Source organism: Microtus oregoni, unplaced genomic scaffold, assembly GCF_018167655.1.
Source record: "Microtus oregoni isolate MIOR12 unplaced genomic scaffold, Mior012 000027F_ref0000203, whole genome shotgun sequence".
NCBI lineage: Eukaryota > Metazoa > Chordata > Mammalia > Rodentia > Cricetidae > Microtus > Microtus oregoni.
Window position 1 is genome coordinate 22,746,636 of NW_024543086.1, and position 23,787 is coordinate 22,770,422.

At 51.7% G+C, this 23,787-nt stretch overlaps 1 protein-coding gene across 1 annotated transcript in view; it reads right to left on the bottom strand.

Moving 5' to 3' along the window:
* Positions 1-18,850, bottom strand: part of Ppl (periplakin) — a 52,525-nt gene extending 33,675 nt beyond the window's left edge. Inside the window, exon 1 of the mRNA XM_041675820.1 lies at positions 18,633-18,850. Within this exon, the coding sequence (XP_041531754.1) occupies positions 18,633-18,694 (62 nt within the window). The 5' untranslated portion in view covers positions 18,695-18,850. The remainder of the gene's footprint in view (positions 1-18,632) is intronic.
* Between the last annotated feature and the right edge of the window lie 4,937 nt (positions 18,851-23,787).

Genomic DNA, 23,787 nt, shown 5'->3' on the forward strand with positions numbered 1-23,787 from the left:
TCTCAGCATTTACGAGGTCCATCCCAGCCACAATCTTTGCGAAAAGTTTACCCCTTTCCACAACAGCCTAAAATTCCATTGTATAGGTGGGCTTTGAAAGATGTGGACAAGTTCGGGGTCTTGGCCAGGATGTATATAAAGAGAGGCTACAGAGAAAGGTGGGTCCTGGGTGCCTCCTTTGGGTTAGGCTGGGGGAAAGTGGGGTGCTAGATCCTCAAAATAACCCTCCTAGTTGGGGGGGGGTGAGGATGTTATGCACTGCTCCAAACTTTGGAGTCCAGGTCTCCAGAGCCCGGGGCTCTGTATACTATTGCTGTTAGTTTTTCAGGTCTCCTGGGGACCTGGATACCCACCAGTGGTTACTAATAAGGTAAACAAAGCTGGGGGCATAAATGACAATAGGAAATAGAAGCTCTGAGTGCACCTGCTCACCTCCTCGACTTTGCCCTAGGGCCTGCCCTGTGGAGGCTCACGGAGAACCAGACTCAGGCCACACTTCTGTAGAATCACCCGAGGAAGATGATTTCCTACAGAAAGTCCTCATTCTGTGTGCCACTCAGGACCTGCCAGTTTAGGCAGTTAGGACGCCTCCTCCACCCAGACAAGTCCCAAGCCAATATCAGACTCCCGAGAAGCCCAGCAACAGACACTGGTGTCTGAGGGGTGAGCCAAGAGGGAGCAGAATGGGGGAATTCATGCAGAAGCCAGGCTAGAGGAATACACTGAGCTTCCCAGAAAGGAGAGGTCAGGGCCCACCCTGCTGTCCTGTTCCTCAGCTGGGCAGACTGTAGGAGACCGATGCCTACCGCTCTCCTTACCAACAGGCAGCCCACCTGCTGCAGCTGGAGACGCAAGGCTCCATGACCTGCTCCTGCCCCTGTGAGCCACTGTTAGGACCTCCCAGCCTCTCCTCAGGGGATGTGTCACATGCTCAGCCAGCATTGCCCCAGGCTGGTCACTTGTGGAATGCCACCACTGTTAGGACCTCCAGCCTCCACCAGGGAATGTGTCATGTGCTCAGCCAGCATTGCTACAGGCTGGTCACTGCTCCAGCAGAGTTCAGCACACAGGATGGGGCATAGAGAGTGGGAACCAAGAGGGGCCAGCTGGAGCTTGGGCAGTTTCAAGCAGGAATTGTGTCTCGGTTTCTCTGTCTGCTGAGGGAGGATGAACACAAAGGCATCTTGTTCGTCTGGCACTGGCTGAGTGACCTCTGCATCATCCTCATCCCGAGACTTAGGAAGGCTTGTGGAGAACTTTGCAGATGAGAAAAACAGGACTCAGAGACGTCAAACACTCTCCCGGAGTCACAGCCTGTGAGCAGAGAACAGCAGTTCTCCCCGGAGCTACTGACTGCTACCCAGATGGATGTTGCGAAAGCCACGTGACCCAACACAGGGCAGCAACATGCATCACGATAACAACAGGCACCAATACCGACTTTCTGCACAACAGATTCCTACTCCCTCCTGACGTTATCTTCTTGGAGCCATGTAATTAGCATGATGGAGAACCATATTATTATCCCAACTTTATAGATGTGGAAAATAAGGACCAGAGAGGTTAGGTAACCTTCCCTGAGTCACACAGTAATTACATGGCAGGGCCAGGAGTCCAATTGAGGTGGTGCCCAGAGTCCAGACCCTTAATGTCTCTATTTGACAATCTTGGGGCCCTTAGAGCACACAGTACATACTTAAAAGATTGTTTTAAGATGCCATATGCTTAAAACTGCCACACTTTTACCCAGTATGAAATGGTTGTAATAATAGTAAAGAATAGTGAAAAACAGTGTCAGCTGCTAACACGGACATGGAGAAATCGGCCAGCCCAGCCTGGGATGTCAAATGGTGTGGGAGTGGTGGAAAAAAACCGGATCCATAAAGTGTGACCCAGCACTCAGGAGGTAGGGCTGCAGCAGCACAAGTTTAAGGTTACGTAATGAGTTTGAGGCCACCCTGTCTTCAAAGGGGGATAAAAGGATGGAGTGGCAAGATGGCCCAGTAATGATCAGAGTTCGGCTCTCAGTGCCCATGCAAAAGCTGGCATGACACCACACACCTTTGCAGCCCTAGCACCGATAAAGGCAGAGACGGGGATTGTTGATGCTTGCCGAGGGGTGGGGGAGAGAGAGAGAGAGACAGACTGTCTGGATGAAACAAGGCAGAGAGTGATAGAGAACTCAAGATGGCCTCCTGTGACTGTACCTGCGTGCATACACACCTCACAGAATAAAGTCAAGTGTGGTAGCTCACACCTGTGATCCCAACACTCAAGAGGCGGAGGCAGGAGGATCAGGAGTTCAAGGTCACCCTCTGATTTGTAGCAAACTGGAGACCAGGCTGGGCTACATGAGGCCCTACCTCACAAATAATAAAAAAAATATATAAATAAAAATACACAAATAAGTAAATAAGCTGAGTATGGTGGCACATGCTCTTAATCCCAGAATTTGGAAGGCAGAGGTAGGTAGATTTCTATGAGTTCAAGACTAGCTTGGTCTACATATCAGGTTCCAGGACATTTGGAGCTACACTGAGAGATCTTATCCCAAAACAAACAAGTAAATAAACCAGTAGCTGAATGCAGGCTCACTATTCAACCCAATGTGTTCTTGCTCCTGGATCTAAACCTAAGAGAGCTAATACGGCTTCTGTCTGCCCAACGTTTCCATAACAGGTGAGAACTAGAGACAACTCAAATATCTATCAACCAATGAGGGGCCCATCTGTATAGCTCAACCATTCAAGTCGTGCTCAGACACCTGCTACGATAAAGATGACCCTGTGAACATGACCCTCAGGGCCAGGTGCCAACTGTAAAGGACACATTGGTGAGACATGTCAGAGTTGGGGGGGGTCCCCAGGTGTAGGAAGCAGATTAGGTGAGCTGGGAGAGGGTTCAGGAATGCTAAGGGTGGGGGCAGTGGCACTGGGGATTAGGAGGGATAAATTGTTCTAAGTTACTTGTGCCGTTGGTTGTACATATCCTGAACACACTAAACCTCATGAGCTGCATCCACTCAGCAAGTGAATTGCAGAGTGAGGCGCATTTTGTCTCATAAAACCCTTGCTAAAGAGACTGGCCAGCTGGGCATAGTGGCCTCAAGGCCAGCCTGGGCTACATAGGAAACTCTACAGTGTCAGACTATCGCAGGAAAAGTCAACACCAGATAACTAACAGGAATAGTTAGAGTGAGTCTGGGGTACAGCTCAGCGCAGGAGACCCAGGGCTCCATCCCTGCAACATAAACAAAAGTCTGTTTACAGTGGTTGTGAATACATGGTGGTGGGGGGGTGAGATAGGGTCTCTGTTGTCCGGGTTTGACTTTAAACCCTTGGGACCAAGGGATCCTTCCACCTGAGGGCTGGGGCTGAGACAGACAAAGGTACCCCTTTCTACCTGTGGCATCCGGCTCATGTTAACCATTGTCAAAATTTGTAAATATCAGGGTTAGTGATAAGAGTAAGCTAAATTTATATTGTCAGCATGGCTAGTATTCATTTTCCCCGTAAATAAGCAAAGGTTTGGGGGGATGGTGCCATGTGACTCCCCAGTAGGAAGCTGTTGGACTCTGGCTTGCTGCCTCGGCTGCCTTGAACAAAAATTCTGCCAGTCAAATAGCCAGAGGAATTGCCCTCATGCCACCACCAGCTGACTAGAACACTCTGCAGTGACACTTCTAGACAACCACTCACTGATCAAAGCCAGCCCTCCAGCCCTGGAGGTGTGCATACCATCTTTTGCTGTCACAAGCTTCAGTGACCTTTGGGGCTGAGAGGTGAGGCCAGGCTGAGTAGCAGAAGCTGGAGGAGCCATCAGTGGCCCTAAGAGGTAGAGGCCCTAAGAGGTCAGTGGCCAGCAGTGGCAGCAGCCATGACAGCAAAAGGCAGATAAAGGAGCTGAACCCAAATGGCTGAATACCCCAGCCTGTCTTTGAACTAGCTTAGCTTCTTAGGGGCAGGCAACCCCAGCCACCTGGAAGATGCCAGTGAATGCTTGCAGGGTCTGACTGTCACCAGCCCAGTGGTGAGTGGCCTGGTACTTATGACACTGCTCAGGAATCCTGCTGCCCTCTGAAATAAGCGGCATTATTTATTGTAATTGTTTTTTGAAATTTTTTATGTGTGTGTTTGCCTATATGTATGTCTATGTACCATGTGTGTGCAGTGCCCAAGGAGGCCAGAAGAGGGCATTCCATCCTCTGGAACTGGAGTTATAGATTGATGTGAGCTTCTAGGTTGTGCTGGGAATCCAACCCAGGTCCCCTGGAAGAGTAGTCAGTGCTCTCAACGGCTGAGCCATCTCTCCATGCCAGCTTTATTTATCCTGCTTTTACAGAGTGGAGGCTGGAACATTCTGTGCTTTTGCTCGGGTTTGGGGTCTGAGTAAGAGAGCGAGGGCCACGTGTGTTCCAGTGAGAGCTGTGGAGTTCCATGCCAGCAGCACAGGAATGTGGGGGTGGGACCCACAGGGCGGGGCACAGGAACAGGCCTGGCAGGTTGGGCTTTTAATCTTACCAATGAACCACACTGGGCATCCACTCTTGATGGCCTCGATGGAGGCTGAGATACGGTCCTTTCCTCCACCCTCTTCCAAGATGTCCTGCCCACAGTTGGCAACCACCTGGTTGGAACAGGGAAGCTGAAGCACTCCCAACCGCCTACCCCCATGCCCAGCCTCACTTCCATGCCCAGCAGTTAGCAGGGCTGTGCACACTGTCATTTTAAGGTGTCTCAGAAGCCATCAACTCTATCTGCCCACTGCCCAGGCAACTTCGGAAGTAAAGGCACCACCTAGGGTCACAGCTATGGAGGGGAAAGACCTGTGTCTAGAACCAGACAGGGCTCAGATCCTGGGCGCACCAGCCAACAATGGTCCTGTTCCTTTTGTACTGAGGATTGAACCCAGGGCCTCGTACAACCTAGGCAAGTGCTCTACCCCTGAGCTACAGCCCCAACCTTCTTTTCAGTTTTTCGGAGATAGGGTCAAAGTTGTACCGGCTGACCTTAAAGTCACTCTGCACTCAGGCAAGGCTTAAACTTTTGATTCCCCCGCTTCAGTTTCCCCTGTAGCTGTGATGACAGACCTGCATCACTACGTCCAGTGAACTATTTATCCCATGACTCTTCTCATCATCCCTACTATGAGATCGATACATCCTGCTGCCTAGGTAAAAGTTGCATCTGACATCCGAACTAAGTTTCAAAGACATTCTGTATCATTTTGGGGGCACAAGGACTGAGCTGGGGGTTCAGAGCAGTGTCTAAAGGCAGTAGGGTACCACTGTCTGTCTGACCACACAGGGAGCACCCAACATGCTTCTGGAATGCACGTGGGTGGCCTGGCCCCTCAGCAGTAATAATTCCCCTGGGGTCACAGATTCTCTGCACTGTCTCTCCCTCTAGAGTTGCCATTAAAAATGGAGCTGAGGCTGAACTGCCACCACGCTGTGTGTGGCTTTTCAGGTGGACCCTCCTCTCGGGGACAGGGCTTGATTTCTGCCATGCTGGTCCTGTAAGCCAGGTTCACAAGGCCAAGATGGGACTTAGCAGGGGTTCTGATACCTGTTACCAAAGCCAACACCATGTCACTGCTGAGACTCCGGCCCAGTGACTCCATGATCTCCATCCCACAATTCAGTCAACACACAGGCCTAGGTGGGCCAAGGCCACAAAAGACAAAGACAGAGGAACTTCCTTGACAGCTATAGGGGGTAGGGGTGGGGTGGGAGGTGCTGGTGCTGGGAAGACAGTGACATCAGACTGTCTTCTGGTGCCGGAAGGCTCATGCTGAGGCCTGAGAAATGCTACCTCATAGTCTTGGCTCAGACTCCACTGAATGTTAAGGAGCAGGACTGAGATGGCTTCTAGGACTTTGCCGGCCCCAGAAATGTCAGCCCAGGCCTGACTTGTGGGTTGGTACTGCCAGCTGAGGTCTTCAAGTCCAGTGGGGTCCTCTCATGTCCCTCTCTCTTCTCCCAGGACGAAGTGAGGCCAGGCTGCTAGTGCCTCCTTGGAGCTTGTGCTGGCTAGTGAAGTCACAAGAGAGGAGGGAACCTCAATTAAGAAAATGCCTCCATCCGTGTTATTAAGTTAAATAAACCAATCTGGGGGACAAAGAAAAAGAAAGAAAAAGCAAAAACAAACAAAAAAAGAAAATGCCTCCATAAGATCAGGCTGCAGAGAAGCCTGCCCAGCATTTTCTTAATTGATGGGGGAGGGCCAGCCCACTGCAGGAGGTTTCACCCCTGGACCAGCAGTCCTGGGTTCTGTAAGAAAGCAGGCTGAGCCGGGCGGTGGAGGCGCACGCCTTTCCCTGACTTTCTTCGTGAAGGAGTAAGATGTAGAAGTGTAAGCCAAATACACCCTTTCCTCCCCAAGTTGTTTTGGTCGTGGTGTTTCGTCGCAGCAATAGTAGCCCCACGACAAAGACAACGGGGACAAATAGACATGACCAGGGCTTGGTCTGAGAACATGAGGACCTGACGAGAGCTTTCTGGGGACAGGAACAGGAACAGGTATCTCTTTGTATCCCTAGGATGTATCTGGAGCAGAGCAACGTAGGGGGCAGGGCAGGGAGTCATGGGCTGTTAGAAGTTCAGCGGCTACAACCTGGCCTGCTCTATGCTGGGGATGCAGTGATAGTGACCGCCAAGTGAGAAACTGGAATCTGAGCTCCATGCTGTGTGATTTCACAGCACAGCCAGGACAGCGCCTAATCCTGTCAGTCCCAGCACAGACATCCATCAGAGGAGCTAGGAACAGGGACATCCACGGCATACCCAAGCACAAATGCTCTAAGATGGGACACAGATGTCTGAGAGACCCTGACTCATGTCCTGCTGGACCCCTGACCAACTGTTATTTTATGTAGGGTCACTGGTCCTTTACCACAGCAGGGGCGGGGAGCAGAGCTGTCTGTCAAGCACATAAACCAGTCAGATGCTTCCCATTTTAGTGCATTGTCAGTGACTTAGCTTCTCTGAGCCTTCTCTGGGGCTTGGGAATTGCTAGGCTTGAAGGCCTGCACCACCAGGGGCTGCTCATATTCTTTCATATGAAGTCTCCCAAGTCTGACAAGGAAGTCATGTGACCTGGATGATGGGGATATGACTCCAGGAGGTTCTAGGGCCTCTGTGTAGGATGAAGCAAGCAAGTGCTCAGAGCATCCATCTGTCTCACTCAGGGTCTGGTACCTATAGATACTTAATAAAGTCAGTATTTGCTTCCAGGTACCTGCTCTACACACACACACACACACACACACACACACACACACACACACACTGGGGCCAGGTCTTTGCCTCCTCCTCCTTGACAACCTGAACCCCCAAATCCAGGGCTTCAGCCTTGTTTAGCCAAGCCCCGGTCTGACTGTAGAGGGTCAGTGTATGAAGATGGAGCTGGACACGAGCTGCAGCGACAAGGCCCCCAGCACACAGGGCAGGGGGCTTGGTTTGTCCCCAGACTAAGAAAACAGCTTTCTCCCCAGAGCAGACATGCTGAGAGTCCGTTGCTTCCTAGTGACCCTGGAGAGGCCAGGTCTATGCCGTGCCCCTTACCCCAGGTCCCTGCCTGCCCAGCTTGTCTTTGCTCCTCTGCCTCTCCTTGGCTCTCTGTTCTTGGCATAGGCACCTGACTCTCCAGGCCTGAATCAGTTCCCAAGCACCACCCCTTGGTCCTGTCTCAGTTCCTCCCTTTTGGGGTTAATTCGGTCTTGATGAGTGTTGGGTGTGTGCAGGTGGGGAAGCGGGAACCATCTGAGCAGGAATGCTTGGAACGTGGGAGTGCACAGTTCCCCGGAACTGCTCACCTCCCCAGAGCCTCCTGCCAGCCCAGCTACAGCACATTCTAGGTCCCACTTGCCATTCCGGGTCCTACCGGCCTCTGGAACCAGGGATGGGCTCACTGGCTCCTGGGGCTTTGGGTCTTCTAAAGGCTGACTTGGGTGTGGTAGAGCCCCCAATCTGGTCTTCTACACAGTGACTCTGAACATAGCTGGAATGTCAAGAGTTAAACAGAGCACGCGCCAGGTGCTGAAAGCATGCCCAGTCTTTTCATGTGTCATAATTTTCATTTATTAAAATCTGAGGATCTGAGAAGGGTAGCACTATAGAGTTACTGGGGCTGGGCTCTTTCTCTTTCTTTTTTATTTTATTACATTTTATTTATTTGTTTGTTTGTGTGTGCATGTGTGTAGTGTGTTGTTGGAGAAGAGTGGGCATGTGTGTGGGCATGAGTATGTCTGTCTGCACATGGGAAGGTAGGAGGACAACCTCAGCTGCCACTGCTCAGCTGCCTTCTACCAGTATTTGAAACAGGCTCATGCATAGCCTGGGACTTTACAAAGTGATGAAGGCTAGCTGGCCAGCACGCTTCTGGAACCCGCTGTCTCCATCATTGGGACTACAGATGCTTCACAGCACACGTGTTTCAGGGGTTGAACTCAGGTACTGACACTTGTAAGACAAACATTGTCCTGACTGAGCCATCTCCTCAACCCTCTTTGGAGGTTGGTTTTATTTGGTGTGTGTATGTGTGTGTGTGTTGCTTTTGTTCTTGTTTTGTTCATTATGGCCTTCAGCTGACGAGCCTCCTGCCTCAGCCTCCCTATGGCTAGACTACAGGGTACACTGTCACACACTACTTTTCAATGGCCCTCAGTTCCAGGCCTTGAAGATGTTTGGGGCTCATCAGCATCGCTGCACTGAGCAGGTACATTAAGGAACATCAGCCACTCCTATACCTCCCACATTTACACTTCCTACAGTTCCACACTCCTACAGTCCTATAGTCCTACAGTCTCACACACCTACAGTCCCACAGTCCCACAGTCCTCCACTTAAACATCCTACACTCCTACAGTCCCACAGTCCTCCACTTAAACATCCTACACTCCTACAGTCCCACAGTCCTCCACTTAAACATCCTACACTCCTACAGTCCCACAGTCCTACAGTCCCACAGTCCCACAGTCCTACAGTCCTACAGTCCCACAGTCCTACAGTCCCACAGTCCTACAGTCCTACAGTCCCACAGTCCCACAGTCCTACAGTCCCACAGTCCCACAGTCCTACACTTAAACATCCTACACTCCTACAGTCCCACAGTCCTACAGTCCCACAGTCCTAGAGTCCCACACTTATACCTCCTACAGTCCTACAGTCAGTCCTATACTCCAACAGTCCCACAGTCCTACAGTCCTAAAGTCTTACAGTCCTACACTCCCACACTCCTACAGTCCTACATTCCTACAGTCCCACACTCCCACAGTCCTACAGTCCTACACCTCCTACAGTCCTACAGTCCCACAGTCCTGCAGTTCCACAGTCCTATAGTCCCACAGTCCTACACCCCTACACCTTTTTCCAGAGGAAGTTATCTGAGGCTCAGCAGACTTTAGAAAACTGTCCAAGGTCACACAGCTAAGAAACTGTGGTTTCAGGGTCTGAATCTAAGTAGCTGGGCTCCAAAACAACTCCCCCAACCCAAGGGGGACATCAATACGAAACCACATCCACCATATCCCAGACAAAGTGACAAGAGACACCAGGGACAAAAGGGTAAGGCGTTCGCTATCAGAAGTGACACAGTAATTGACATCTTGTTGGCATCTTTGTCAGGACAATTAATCCCAGGTAACAGGCAAGGTAACAATCAGTGGTGGCAAACTGAGGCTGAGTCATTCTTTCAGATGTGACCACAAGGGACTCCCCACCTGTCCCTCTAAACAGGACTTTCAAGTGCCAGGAACCAGCTTCACAGGAACCTGGGACACACACCCCACCCAGTGATGAAACAGGCTCCCTCTCTGACCCTCGGGCCGCCTGCCAAGACGGGTGTCATTGGCTTCCATGGAGGTGGAAGGCTGAGCTTCAGAGCCGGCTGGTGTGGTGGGGGCCTCAGTGATTCACCTGACACATCTGCATGTCTCTTCCCAAGAGGGGCCAATGGAATTGCTTTGTGGGTTTTTTTTTTAATGCAGTTACTATTATTATTAATTTTATTTGAGACATTCTTTCTATTTACCTAGACTAGTCAGTAAGACTAGTCAGTAAATGTCTACACTAAGAACTGCAGTAGCCCAGTGGGTACTCCGTAGATACTCATTAACAGCTCAATACATTTCACTCCTGCTCCCCGACTCCTTCCATCTCCCTTCCCCTGTCACAGGTCCTGGAGACTGGACTTTGACCCAAGCCCCTGGAGATATGAGCTGTAGACAGGCCATAAAATGCCTGGTTCATTTAATGCCTATATCCAAAGCCCCAAACTTATGAAAGCCCTTGAATTAAGGGTTACAGATGGGCCCACCCTAAAGATGAGTAAATCTTTATTGTCCTAAACTTTATAGGTTAATAGGAGGGCTAAGAAAACACCCCAGTGATTATAATTTGGATGATTACCTAGCCTCATTATTCCCATTTGGACCTCACAATCCAACTTGTTTTTGTTTTTTGTTTTTGTTTGTTTGTAAAAACAGAATCTTACTTTGCAGACCAGGCTGCTATTGTACTTGCAATCCTCCTGTTTCAGCCTCCTGAGTGCTAGGATTACAAGTACTCTTATGATCTAAATTAATTGTGGAAAATATAGCTCAATCCAATAAAAATGAGTAAAGAACAAAGAAATAAAAAGGTGAAGCACTGTAAACAGCAACACAGAGTGGATCCAAACACATTGGTTATTACAATAGATGTAAATGACTTAAATTCACTAATTAGGGGACTGGGGATCTAGTTCAAGTTAGCAGAGTGCTTGCCTAGCACGCACAAAGCATGGATTCAATCCTCAGCACCTCATAACTCAGGCATGATGGCTCATTCTTTCAATCACAGTATTTGGGAAAAGGAAGAAAGAGGATCAGGAGTCCACGGTGATCTTTAGTTACATGACAAGTTAAAGACCAGCTTGGGCTACATGAGAACCTGTCTGTCCAAAGACAGATGGCTATCCTTCCCAGGCTGGCCTGGAACTCACAGAAATTCACCTGTCTCTACCTCTCAAGTATTGGGATTAAAGGTGTACACCACTGCTGGTGGTGGCAGCACATGCCTTTAATTCCAGCACTCAGGAGGCAGAGGCAGGTGGATCTCTGTGCATTCCACGCCAGCCTGGTCTACATAGTGAGTTTCAGGACAGCCAGGATTACACAGAGAAATCCTGTCTCAAAAATAAAACAAAATGTATGCACCACCAGGCCTGACTTGTAAGACAGTTTAAGACATACCTGAAACTGATAAAAAAAAAAAAAAGACAAGCATAAAGGAACGGAAGGTGACGTTCCAGGAAGCAGCCACTGAGAGGGGAAGTGTGATCTAAAGCCAGGACAGAGTATGACATCAACATCACTACTGTGGTTACTCCTGATTACACAGCCCAAGAACAGGGAACTTCTCAGGAAGGGTCAGACTTCATTAGTCTGAGATAAGATATATCCTGGAAGACTTCCTCAGGGTGTTTTGAAACACAGCCAGGACTGAGAACAAAGAACTAATGGACAGCAACTTTTAAAGCTGAGTAACATGGATGAGAGAAAATTCCAGTCTCCACCGGAAGAAAATCTTAAGAGAAAGCCACATGCAGGGGGTGTTTAATAAATGCCAGATTGATTAGCCAATTGACTGATACTCTCCCTACTAGAAACTTCTGTAGTAATTACGCAATAAATTCCCCCCACACCCAGTTATTAATCTTGGGGAAGTAAATCCTACACTGAGTGGGTTGCTGGGGTGGTAATCCCTGCTCTATTTTTAAGGCCTGAACTGTTTCTGCCCAGGGAAGGCCGCCCACCTGCTGGCCTCTGGGCGTCTGGTTCTCATTACAGACAGAGGTCAAGTTGCTTTGGGTCATGAAGCTGGTCTTGAAGATTCCTATGGTATTTATTATCTGGCTCAAGATAACCAAGGTGCCTCTGGGCATTAGGATGTCACTCTGAGGGGTAAATCATCATGACTCAGTTGAGCTAGCAGAATAGTACCAAAAGGCAGTGGTCACCCCACGTCTGCCACCAGGACTAAGTGGGTGTCCTTCCATGGCCATATCATTTCTGGTTTTCTTTAAAAAGAAATAAACAGTCATTTATATTACTTTTCTAGACCCCCCATCTCGGGAATATATACATTTATTTTTTATTTTTACATATTTATTATTTTATGGGTGTTTGCCTGCCTGTAATCTATACACCACAGTGTGCCTGGTGCGTGAGGTGGTTAGAAAAGGACTCTGGACGCCCTGGGCCTGGAGTTGCATAAGGTTCTGAATCACCGGGTGGTATTAAGATCTGAACCCAGGTCTTCTGTAAGAGCAACACACGTTCTTAACTGCTGAGCCATCTCTCTAGCCAACCCCATTTATATTTTTAATACATCTGTTTGTCTACATCCAAACGTAAGTTACCAACAAAATTGCTTTGCGTTTTTTTCTTTTTAATTGTTGTTGTTAGTTGCTTTTGTTTTGTTTTGAAATAAGGTTTCACTATGTGACCCAGATTGTCCCTGAAGTCACCATCTTCCTGTCTCAGCCTCCCCAGCGCTGGGATTCTAGGCCTGCACCACCACACCTGACTGCTGTTTGTGCGGTTTAAAAATACCTACTCACCTTTCACCCACTTGCTTTGCCTGCTCAGGACGACCCCACGAGGAGACAATGCGCCTTGTGGAAGCCCCTCTGAAGCTGTCTTTATCAGTCCATCTCCTGCTAGCCCTTGGCTCTGCTTAGATGCCCCCAACTCTCCTTCATGTCATACCCAGTGCTCTTCCTTGTGACCTCTTGTTTACTCTGCCTTCTCCCTAGCCCAGAGACTGCTCGACCTCTAGGTATTCCCTTTTCCAGAGAGAACTCCGCCCTCATCTACTTACCTTCTCCATCCCCTAGCCTCTGATTTGATGGCTGCACCCTTCTCTCACTCCTGGTCCAGTGGGTTACCACACAAACCCAAATGACCCTGAGATAACACTGACTTGGTGAGACAATGGGCTGGGAGGATGGCTGTATCCCAGTAGAGAGGCTTGGGGATGGTGCTCCCCTGGGAACCAAAGTAAATCAGGGAGAAGACGCCACAGAGAAGGGGAGAGTGCACTTTAGGCAGGGGGCACAGCCTCAGCAAAGGCCTTATAGTTGGCTAGGAGCAGCTGGAGACAGGATAGACACTCACACTGTGCAGGGTGGCATGGGTTAGAGCAGGAATGCCAAAGGGCATCTGCAGCCATCCAAGGGCCCTAGCGGGTTCTGGAGGCCGCAGGAGTGAGGAACCATTTAAGGGAGAATCGGGTAGCAGGAGGCTGCTCGGGTTTAGGAGGCTGGGACTACAAAAGCAGAAAGAACAAAGCCCGGAGGCTAGTTTCCTTTTCTGCTGCCTGGACAGGCTGAGGCAGGCAGGAGGACACAGACAGAGCCAGAGAAGTCCCACATTGCCTACAGGGGATTGCTGTACCCTGGGAGTGCCTGATCCCCATCCCCTCAGCTTTGGGTGTTAACTAACACTTAGGGTGTTGACTGAACTGTGTTTCCCCAAAACTCCTCCCCTCTTCCTCACAAGGTTGGAAGGTTGGTTGCTGACAATGCCTGCCCACCATCTTCATTAGCAGTGCTGCCCAGGGGCTGAGCCCAGCTCTGTCCCAGATCTGCCAACATCACCTGCAGAGAGAGGCTGGAAAAGGATGTGGAGGCTCCCAAGGGCAATCCCAGCACAAGGGAGCTAGGCAGGAAAACTGTCGTGAGTTCAAAACTAATCTGGGCCACATAGTTAATTGGGGTCAGCCTGGGCTACAGAATGAGTTTGAAGCCAGCCTGGGATATAGTGAGTTCAAGGTTACCGTGGGCTACATAGTAAGCGGAGACCCTGCCTAAATCACCTTCTCCAATGCCATCCCTAAGAACAACGGGGAGGGCATAGTAAGTAGCAGTCTGCAAAGCTGGAGTCAACATCCTGCCATCTGGCTTGAGAGTCCCTGGACTGGGCTGCTGCCAGCCTCAAGTACAGGGGTGGGATTCCCCCTCAGGCCCCAGCGTAGGCCACTTGTGAGTCCAGGATGGTAACATTCAGTTTCATTGTCCACCTCTGCGAAGTGGGACCCAGTCCCTCTGTGGGCATGCAGTCAGAATGACATATGACCATATCCCAGCCATGAGGCCCTGGTCAGGTGCAAGGGAGTCATGGGCAGCTGACTCTGTCCAAGACACCCAGGTACCTGGAGGGTGGCACACTTAGCTGACAGGCCCTCTCCTGAATCATTCTCCTTCTGGCTGTCATTCATCAGCAGGTACACGCATGGCCTTGAGTCTGCTGCCTGGCAGGCTTCTAGGCACCGGTTCCCGAAACTCAGCAGTCTGTGATGGCTGCTTGCCCTGAGACTGTACCATAGCTAGGCCTATCACACAGTCGATTTGCTGGTCCACTCAGAAGCTGGTCCGAGTGGTGTCTGTATCATCACTCTCATCATTCAGAGATGTGATTCCTCAAGGTCACACAGCTCAGGAAAGGCCCAGCTGACTGGGGCTTGAACTCACGCCTAGTGGACATCGAACACTGCTCTTTGCCACCAAGATGGTCAGGGTGCCCTCAAGACATGCTTCTTGCCCGTCCCCTCTCTACACATGGGAACCTACCACGTGGCAACAGCCATTAGTGCTGGTATTTTGGACTGCCAACGTGATAAGATCTAGACTCATTTTGAAAACAAACTTCATCGGCTCCATCTCTTTCTGCACACTGAGGGCACAGGGGGACCAGCTGCCTCACACGCCTGCCACCAGTACTTCCCCACTGTGACAGACTGTATCCTAGGACAGTGAGCTAAGGTAAACCCTCCCCTCCTTAAGCTGCTTTCGTCCCAGCAATGAGTAACAAACACAGCCTCCTTGAAAGACTCAACAGGGCCAGGAGGTGCTGTCAGTCTCTGGGAGAGGGTATGAGGGTCAGGCGGGGTGGGAGGGGCACATGATTGGAGGTGGACATGTGAGATCAGTTCTATTTAATTTTTTAGACAAAATCTCTCTATGTTGATCAGGCTGGCCTGGAACTCACAGAGACTGCTCATTGTGATCAAGTTTTTGTCTGTGGATTCAGCCTGACCCCCAAGCCAGATGATCTTAACTGCTCCACTTAGACATCTTTCCCAGGAAGCCCTCCACCTCCCCCACGACCTGGATGCACTTCAACCTGACAACCTCACTTACACAATTCCAGAACACAGAGTGGGTGGGTTGCAGACCTGGTCTGGCCAAAACGAAGCTCTGTCCTTCTGGCCCCTTCAATCCAACAGTCACAAGGTCATACCTGTGTTTAAGCTTAACCTCATCTTATCTCCCACAGTGACGCCAGCAACTGAGTGCAGGGAGCTGTCTAGGTCTCCCTGAGCTTTGCTCCACCCCCTGGGAGTAGCACGGTTTGTTCCTGGGTAGAGGACAGGCACATCCCCTGCATTCATACATTTGTTTTCAAACAGGGTTCCCTGCAGCTTAGGCTGCCTTCAATCCCTCTACGTTAACAGAGATGACCTTGAACTTCTGACCCTCCTGCCTTCACGTCCCAAGTGCTCGGATGACAGGCATCAAGCTTGTTTTTGTACAGGTCTGAGACTCAAACTCAGGGCTTCATGTACGGTAGACAAGCATTCTACCAACTGATCTACAGCCCCGGCCACAAAGACCCTGCCTTTGTACCACCACCATCATCATCACCATCACCATCATCACCATCAACATCATCATCACCACCATCATCATCACCATCACCATCATCACCACCATCATCATCACCATCACCATCATCATCATCACCTTATGCTGACACTCCCTATGGCTCTTACCCTTTACTCTGGGTCATTTCATTTAATCTTTAGCCAATACTCACAAGCAGACACTCTGCTATCCCCATCCCAGGCGAGAAGGTAGCTCAGAAAGGTGATGATCCCCACTAAGCTGTCCAGTCTGGAGAAAGGGAACACGTGCCCTCCAGTACCTCCCTGTTAGTCTGGCTGCTGTCCTTGGTGACCTGCACCACCAAACCTGACCCTGTCATTAGATCAGGTGTGAACACCAACTTCTACACCTGTCATTAGGAACCAGGGCGACAGGAGCAGCGGGGTTCACACCCTGCCTAGCACCCCTCAACCCCTGTCGGCTGCTAAAAGGCAGACAAACAGGGAGAGTGCCTCTCTGTCCCCTGACAGGGACTTGTGCTGTCCAAGTCCTTTGATGCCTGGGTGTAAAGTTCCTCAGGGCTGCTGGGTCCCCTGAGCTTGGGAAAATGCTAACAACTCTTGCTTTGGTACTTCTGATATGCTGGGAATTTTTTTCCTCCAGCCCTCCACAGGTGAAATGCTGATCATCCCATACTTTGCAGGCAGGAAAACTGAGGCTCAGAGCTTCCCACCAGCATAGCAAGACCAGGATGAACAGCAAGCCTTCTGTTCCCTGGACCCGAATTCCTTCCCCCAGGACTACACTCTCCCTGCAACAGTGACAGAGAAGCCACAGAGAACGGCTAGCACCTAAAGTTTAGAACAACAAGGGGACACACACCATCACCACCACACCACCATCATTGTGCCTGCTACAGGGCTGGCTGGACACCAGCCACTGCTACAGAAATTCTTGTAGTCCCAGTTATGGGGATACTGAGGCAGGAAGATGGAGTTCAAGGCCAGGCTGGGCTTCACAGGGGTTTTCAGGTAAACCTGAACTACACAGCAAGTGCCTGTCTCAAAAAAAAAAAAAATTAAAAAAAAAAGGAGAAGAAAGAGAGGGGAGAGGGAGAGAGGGAGGAAGGGAGTACGGAAGAAAGGAAGAAAAAAAGAAAGAAAAAGAAATTGAGTAGGTATAAGGTGGGCCTACCACAGTTTTGTCAGGAACTAGCCCTCCAGCGAGGGTGCGAACAAACAGAGGGCATCCTGAGTTGGGGGACCATGAAGAGAGTGACTGGTCCCTACTCAGGGCTCAGTGACCACAAGGCCATGGGAGCCCAAAGGAGGCTTCACCCTGTCCTGGAGCAAGAGACCTCTGAGCTTAGACCCATGCCAAATCTGCTAGCCAAGGACAAAGTGGGTTGCCTTGGCCAGCAGGAGGGCAGGACTCCCGTACTTAAACTTCAGTGCCCCCAGAGTCCCTGCAGCTGGAGAAGACGGAGCTCTTCCTTCCTCCCTTCCCTGATCTCTTGGCTTTGCTGTTAGTCCAAGCCCAGGCCTTCCGGGCTGGAGGGCTGGGAGTGTGGGGTGGGACCTGGCCCAGCTCCTGGGATGTGTGACTCTTCTGTTGAGGACCATGGGGGCCTGACCCTTGTGGGACTGACACGGAGTATCTGATTGTGCAATACTCAAGAGAGGAGCACAAGGACTGGATGGGACTCCAGCTGGGACTGACAGCCAGCTGGATCAGACACAGAGGAACAGTACGAAGGGCCTTGCCCAGTCTCAGGGGTTGTGAAAGACAGGGTTGATGAGGGGAGGGCAGAAGAGGGGAGGGGACCTCTGAACAAAGGAAGAAATGACTGAGCTTCAACAGCCCTGTCTGTGGTACAACGGGGCAGCAGAGCTTTTGAAAACACAAGACCTTGAAGGCCACACTTCAGGCTGCGGTGCCCAGGGCACCTGTCTCATAAGTAGTCTGGATTGAACAGCAGAGACAGCCAATGGGGAAGCTCCGGGCCCAGAGTGGAATCTCTTGCCTCCATCTGGAGTTTGAGGAGGGGGGCGGAACTGCTCTTGGGCCAGTGGAGGAGGAATCTCTTAGCCAGGTGAGCTGTGACATCTGTCTCTTCTCATCTGCCTGAAGTTCTTTGGGGGAGGACCACCCCCCACTTCCCCTAGGGAGGTTTCAAGGCAGAGGCACGAGTTCCACCCCCTCCCTCAATCTCAGCAACTCCACCAGTCTCCCCTAAACCGGTTATTAAGCGAATGAATACATTAGGCTTATCAAAACCGACGTGGGCTGCTTCTCCATCCAGACGCATCAAGACATGTCATTCGCTTCTCGGGCGGCCCTGGGAAACCAGGGATAGCAGACGCGGCCAGTTTCGGGGCTAGGGGGGTGGGGAAGCGCCGGGAGCCACACCCCTCAGAAATCGTGCTGTGAGAAAGAGGACCGTCCCCACCCAGCCGGGCTGAGCGGGGACTCCCGAGAGCCTGGGAGTGACTAAATCTGGACTCCCGCGGCCCCTGCACCCACCGCGGCCTTTGAGTGCTCCAGAGCAAGTAGGCAGGTGCAGCCGCAGAGAATTAGGACAGGTGAGCCACCCTTGGAGCCACCGTCTCTCGCAGTCCAACTCCAGCCGCACCTGCTCGGTCTACAAGTCCCTCGGGGGAGCACCCTACACCCAGCTTATTTTCCTAGAGTTCCAGGGTGGCCACACAAAGCTTCACAACCGAGATTCCAGGCTCAGGGGAACTCTACAGCTTGGGGTACTGTCAGTGCTCTGTACTCCCTCCCTACTCAAGCACCCCCCATCTAGGCCTCCAAGTAGAGCATCCTGGGACTCTAATAGAGTTCCTTGGGTTTCCTTCACCGGTCCCATCCCGCCAGAGCAGAACTTCCCAGCTCCAGAGGGACCTCCGCCTGGCGTTTCCTCCCATCTCCAACTCCTGGCTCAGCTCTGAGTCTCCCGCATCCCAGCCCAGGGTGCCCCCTCACCTCCGGGTTTGCACCGTTGGGCTGTATTTGCCTTTGTTTTTCTTCCTGAAGAGCGAGTGCATGGTGGCGCTTGGGATGGAGGGACCTGGGACGCAGCGACAGGCCCGGCGCGCACCGAAAGCGGGCGGCGGGCTCAGGTGAAAGGCAGCGGCGGTGGCGGCGGTGCGCGGAGCCCCTAGTGAGGAGGGCCGCGACTCTGGGTCACTACTGGGACAGGGCGGGGCGATCGACCGCCACTCGTTAGCCAGCCGCTCCCCAGGAAGGTGGTGCTTACCTTGCAGGCGGGGCTTCAGGCGCGCTCCCTAGGTCCCTGCCGGACACCGCCCCCGCCGCCTGGTACAGCAGAGGCTGCGCAGCCGACAGCCAGAACCGGGACTCACAGTCCACCTGCGCCGGCACACGAGGCCGCGCCCATCATGCACGTCGGGCCTGGCGCGCCCCCTGGCTGAAGGGCTTACCTGGGCTTACCAAGACACCAAGACACTCCTTTTTTTGATGACTCCGCAGCAGGAACCTCAGACAGATGTGGGAGACTGAAGGTGGTGGTGGGGTCCCTGCGCCCTGAATGGTCAACAAATCACATTCAAGGTGGAGGCAACGTGAGTGGTGAGGGCTAAAGCTACCACCTACGGCATGGTACTGAATTCAGATTCTCTGGACACCTATGGCCAGTCAAGATTTCTTAGTGCCAGGTTTTACTTATTGCCCTCTGCCACAGTTTCTCCCTTTGTCAAAGGATGATAATGATCCACATCTGTAAAGGCTGTAGGGAATTTCTGAAGCTAAGTCACAAAAGAGCTTGGCACACAGTGCCAGCCCAAACAAGCACGAAGCTTGGTTACTACTGTCACCCAGGCCAGCTGGGGAGGACATAAAAATCCCTTGAAACTTTCATAACCCTGGGTCCTGGTATGATAGAGACTTCATGGTGGGTCATAAAAGCTGCTTAGTTCTGGCTGAGCATAGCAACGTTGCACAATCCTGCCAGCATGTCCTGGGGTGAGACAGGATTGGGAACAGAAGGCTGGTGGAAACACGGAGCTTTCTCCCATTCCGAGCTGGACCCGCATCCCATGAGCTCACAGCCTGCAGCAAGGGACTCATCTCTGTGTTGACTGATAGAAAACTGAGCCTGGGTAGGAGTGAGAGTGGAAGAGACACCGGGAAGTAGGGGGGTGGGGGTAGAGAGTGGGGTGGGAGCTCATCTGGGAAGATGCACTCCGGAGAGACTTCACAGACAGCCGAAGGGCTTCGAGTTCAAGTCGGTGGAAAGGGCCTTGATAATGGCAGCAAGAGACTTGGATTCAAGTTCAGCTGTCAGTCTCCAGTCTCAGATCTACTGGTTTAAAATAAGGAGGTTGGTGCTGGGGGGGGGGGGGGAGTCTGGCTCAGCAGCTAAGAGAACACACTGCCCATGCAGAGGAGCCCTGTTTGGTGGCCCCAGCACTGCAGATCTGCTGTCTTCTTTTGGGCTCCACAGGTATCTGCTGTCACCTGCACACACTTTGCACACACCCAGATCTGCTGTCTTCTTTTGGGCTCCACAGGTATCTGCTGTCACCTGCACACACTTTGCACACACCCAGATCTGCTGTCTTCTTTTGGGCTCCACAGGTATCTGCTGTCACCTGCACACACTTTGCACACACCCAGATCTGCTGTCTTCTTTTGGGCTCCACAGGTATCTGCTGTCACCTGCACACACTTTGCACACACCCAGATCTGCTGTCTTCTTTTGGGCTCCACAGGTATCTGCTGTCACCTGCACACACTTTGCACACACCCAGATCTGCTGTCTTCTTTTGGGCTCCACAGGTATCTGCTGTCACCTGCACACACTTTGCACACACCCAGATCTGCTGTCTTCTTTTGGGCTCCACAGGTATCTGCTGTCACCTGCACACATTACGCACACGCCCATGCATGCACCCACTCATACACATAATTTTAAAAACAGAGTTTTTGAACTCTAGAGGTTGAGGCAAGGAGTGCAGAGAGCTGGTAGGTGGGAATACCTGTACAATATGCTTTTGTATACATGGAAAACTTCTGGAAAGACCCATGGGAAATTGTTAGCCTTGAGTCCCCCGATAGTGAACAAGTCTTCAGTGGGGAAGGAGGGGAGGCAGCCAGGACAGACCAGTGTTTGAATCTTTACTTGGTCTCTTTTCAGCTGTGGGGAACAATGAGCAAGACCCTTTTGCCTCTCTGGGCCTCAGTTTTCTCCATCTGTGAAGTGGGTCAAAGCAGAGTGACTGTCATGGCATGAGACCCTTCATAGTGAGTCCCTAACACAGCCTGGTTGTGATTAGAGAACTCAACAAAACCAGGGACAAAATCAGCTCCTTGGATGCCAGGTACAGAGCTCTGAATAAAATTCCAGATTTCCCCAAACACTCAAATCCTTTCCTCAACAATTCCTGGGTGGATGAGTGGGTGGATGTGAAGTGGTTTGGGGAAGGCGGTGCACAGGGAGCACCAGGCTCGTAAGCCTGGAGCACCACAGAGTAACGACAACAACATTGATAGCATCTTACTCAGGGTCTCATCTCTGGTGATCAATTCTCCTGAGTGCTCCCTGTGAAGTGAAGCCCGTGGGACTCCCTGATCAGGAGGGACCTGGTATCCTGGCTTTTTCTCTTGGGAAGGGAAGCCATACTGAGAGTCACAGTGCCTGACTGGTCTGTGGCCCCATCTGCCAGTTGCATGTGCCCCAAATCTGGACACCCCTCTCTCTACCCACCACAGTTTCCACTCCCAAGCTCAGGGCAACTGGGCCTGGTGCCCACTGACTCAGCTGGGCCGAGTCCAGGAGTGTTGGAGGGAATTAACAGATTAAGGGAGGAATTCCACTTGGCCCTCACCCACCTTCTCACTCCATGTTCTAAAACAGCCTGCCCAGGGCTGGTGCAGCTGTGTGTATATGCATGGGTGTGTGTGCACGTGTGTATACATATCCCACGCACATCTCTGGGCAGGCAGGATGGGGTGGGGGATCTGGCCTCACTCGTACATCCTCTGGGGGCCAGATGGGGTTAGTTCGGCATTGCCAAGCTGCCTTCTGCCAAGTGACTCATCCCCTCTGCTGTGGCGGCGGCAGGGAGGCCAGCACTGGGGCTGGGTGGATACTTGTTCCAGGATGGTCAAACCTCATGGAGGAGGCACCTGCCGGGCCAGCCAGTGCTCAGCAACCAGTGACCCTTGGCCTCTCACACCTGTCCTTTCCAAAGCTGGAAGGAGGGACTTCTTTGTTGCAAGGGTTACCCACGCCCTCTTTGTGCTTAGCATTTCCCCAGAAGTTGGAGAGGAATGCACACTCGGCACTCACTTTGAACCAGTTTGAAACAGGAAGAGCAGCATTCTCTCAGCCGGGGAGCAGAGGGCCATGCTCACAGGACCAGGATGAGGCCTTGTCCTCCCAGGGTGGAGGCCCAGGTCCATCCTCTCATAGATTGTCCCTCTCACATCTCCTATGTGGCTCTGCCTTCACCTTGGGAACATTTCTGATAGAGATTCTAGTCAGGCATAGGCCTGTCACTTCAGCAGAGGCTGAGGCAGGTCCATTAAAAGTTCAAGGCCCACCGTGGCTCCAGAATGAGTTCAAGGCTATCCTGAGTGACTTAGCAGGACCCTGTCTCCAAACACAGACTAAAAAGAGCTGGGGCGGAGCTCCGTGGTCTACTCTTTGCCTGGCATGCGGGAGGCCCCACATCCAATTTCAGGTTTCTCTCCCTAAGATTATGACTGAATGGGTCTTTAGAGAACCCAAGAAACTGCATCTTATCAGCACCACGCTCTACCCAGTGAGATAACCAGCAAGAGGAGCACTGCTCTGGGACACAGAAGCAAGCAGTTAGGGGACTATCTGAAAAACACAGTTCAAAGCCAGCCTGGGTTTGAACCCTGGCTGTGTGATCGCAACAGGGGCTTAACCACTCTTTACCTCCTATGTAGGGAGCAGTCCGTGCAAAGGGATGCTTGTGTTCACAGCCCTAGGTATTGAGGTCTCTCTCCTCCCCGCACTCCCAGAGGGCAGGAGGGGCTGGCCTAGCTTTGCCCTGTATTGTGTAACATATTTACTTTTCTTGCAGGACAATTCTTCGAATGGAAAGCCAAGCTGGCCCTTCAGCTCACATGGGCTGACTCATACCTAACCCCGAGCTGTTCCCCCCTCCCTGGAGCTCCCCATAGTTTCCCCTTGGCAAGAGCAGAAGCTGAGCTCTGGAAGCAGGCACAGAAGAGGGTCCAGGGTGACTCATTGAGCCTTCTTGCTCCTGAGTCACCCCTAGAGTATTCACCTCAGGCTCTCACCCTCTGGGGCCCCTGTCAGCCTCCTCCTGCCTGATGGGTAGCCCTGCCCCAGAGGTCACTGCTGGAAGACAGGTTCCCATGACTCTCTGCTACCCTCCCTAGACTCAGGTATGCACCTGTACAGTTGTATATGTTGCCAAAATATGGAGACGACTCCCACTATGGTTGAATGGTGATTGCTCTGAACCCTAGGGCCCTGGCCTTCTCCCTACATGGCCTAGTCACAAAGGGGCGACTCTGAATATCAGAAATCTCACCCCAGGACCATCCCTGGTTCTCTCTCACTCACCATGAGGGTTTCTCTGCAAGGAGGTCACCCTGCCAGGGCGGGGTGGCTCTAGGTGGGGCTGAACAAGCTCTGCCAGGCGCTACATCCCTGCAGGACAGGCTGCCTTGCCTCCTGTCCACGCCCAGCTGCTTCTTCCTGCCTGCTGCCCGCTCCTCCCCTTGTGAGCCCTGCTAGGCTCATGCATACCAGGCAAGTGCAGCTGCATTCTTGGGCTAGTGTCTAGGGTGTGAATGACCCTGGGTCTGGTCAGGTCAGAAGGTCAGGGCCTCGTTCCCTCCAATGTCCAGAATACCAAGTGATAGTCAGGCTACAAGGCACAGACCTAGAAATTAAACCAGATACAGTATGAAGCCCATCTGGGCTCAAAAGCCAGGTTAGCCCTGCTCCCAGATGTGTGACCTCTGGTGGGGAGATGATTTGCCCTCTGCTAAATGAGAAGAATTTGGGAACTGAACTGTCGAGTCTGAGTTCTTTCATCTCCTTGTGGTGTGACCCTGAGCAAGTATCTTCAATTCTCTGAATCCCAGTTTTCACACCTGCAAAATGGGAGCATCC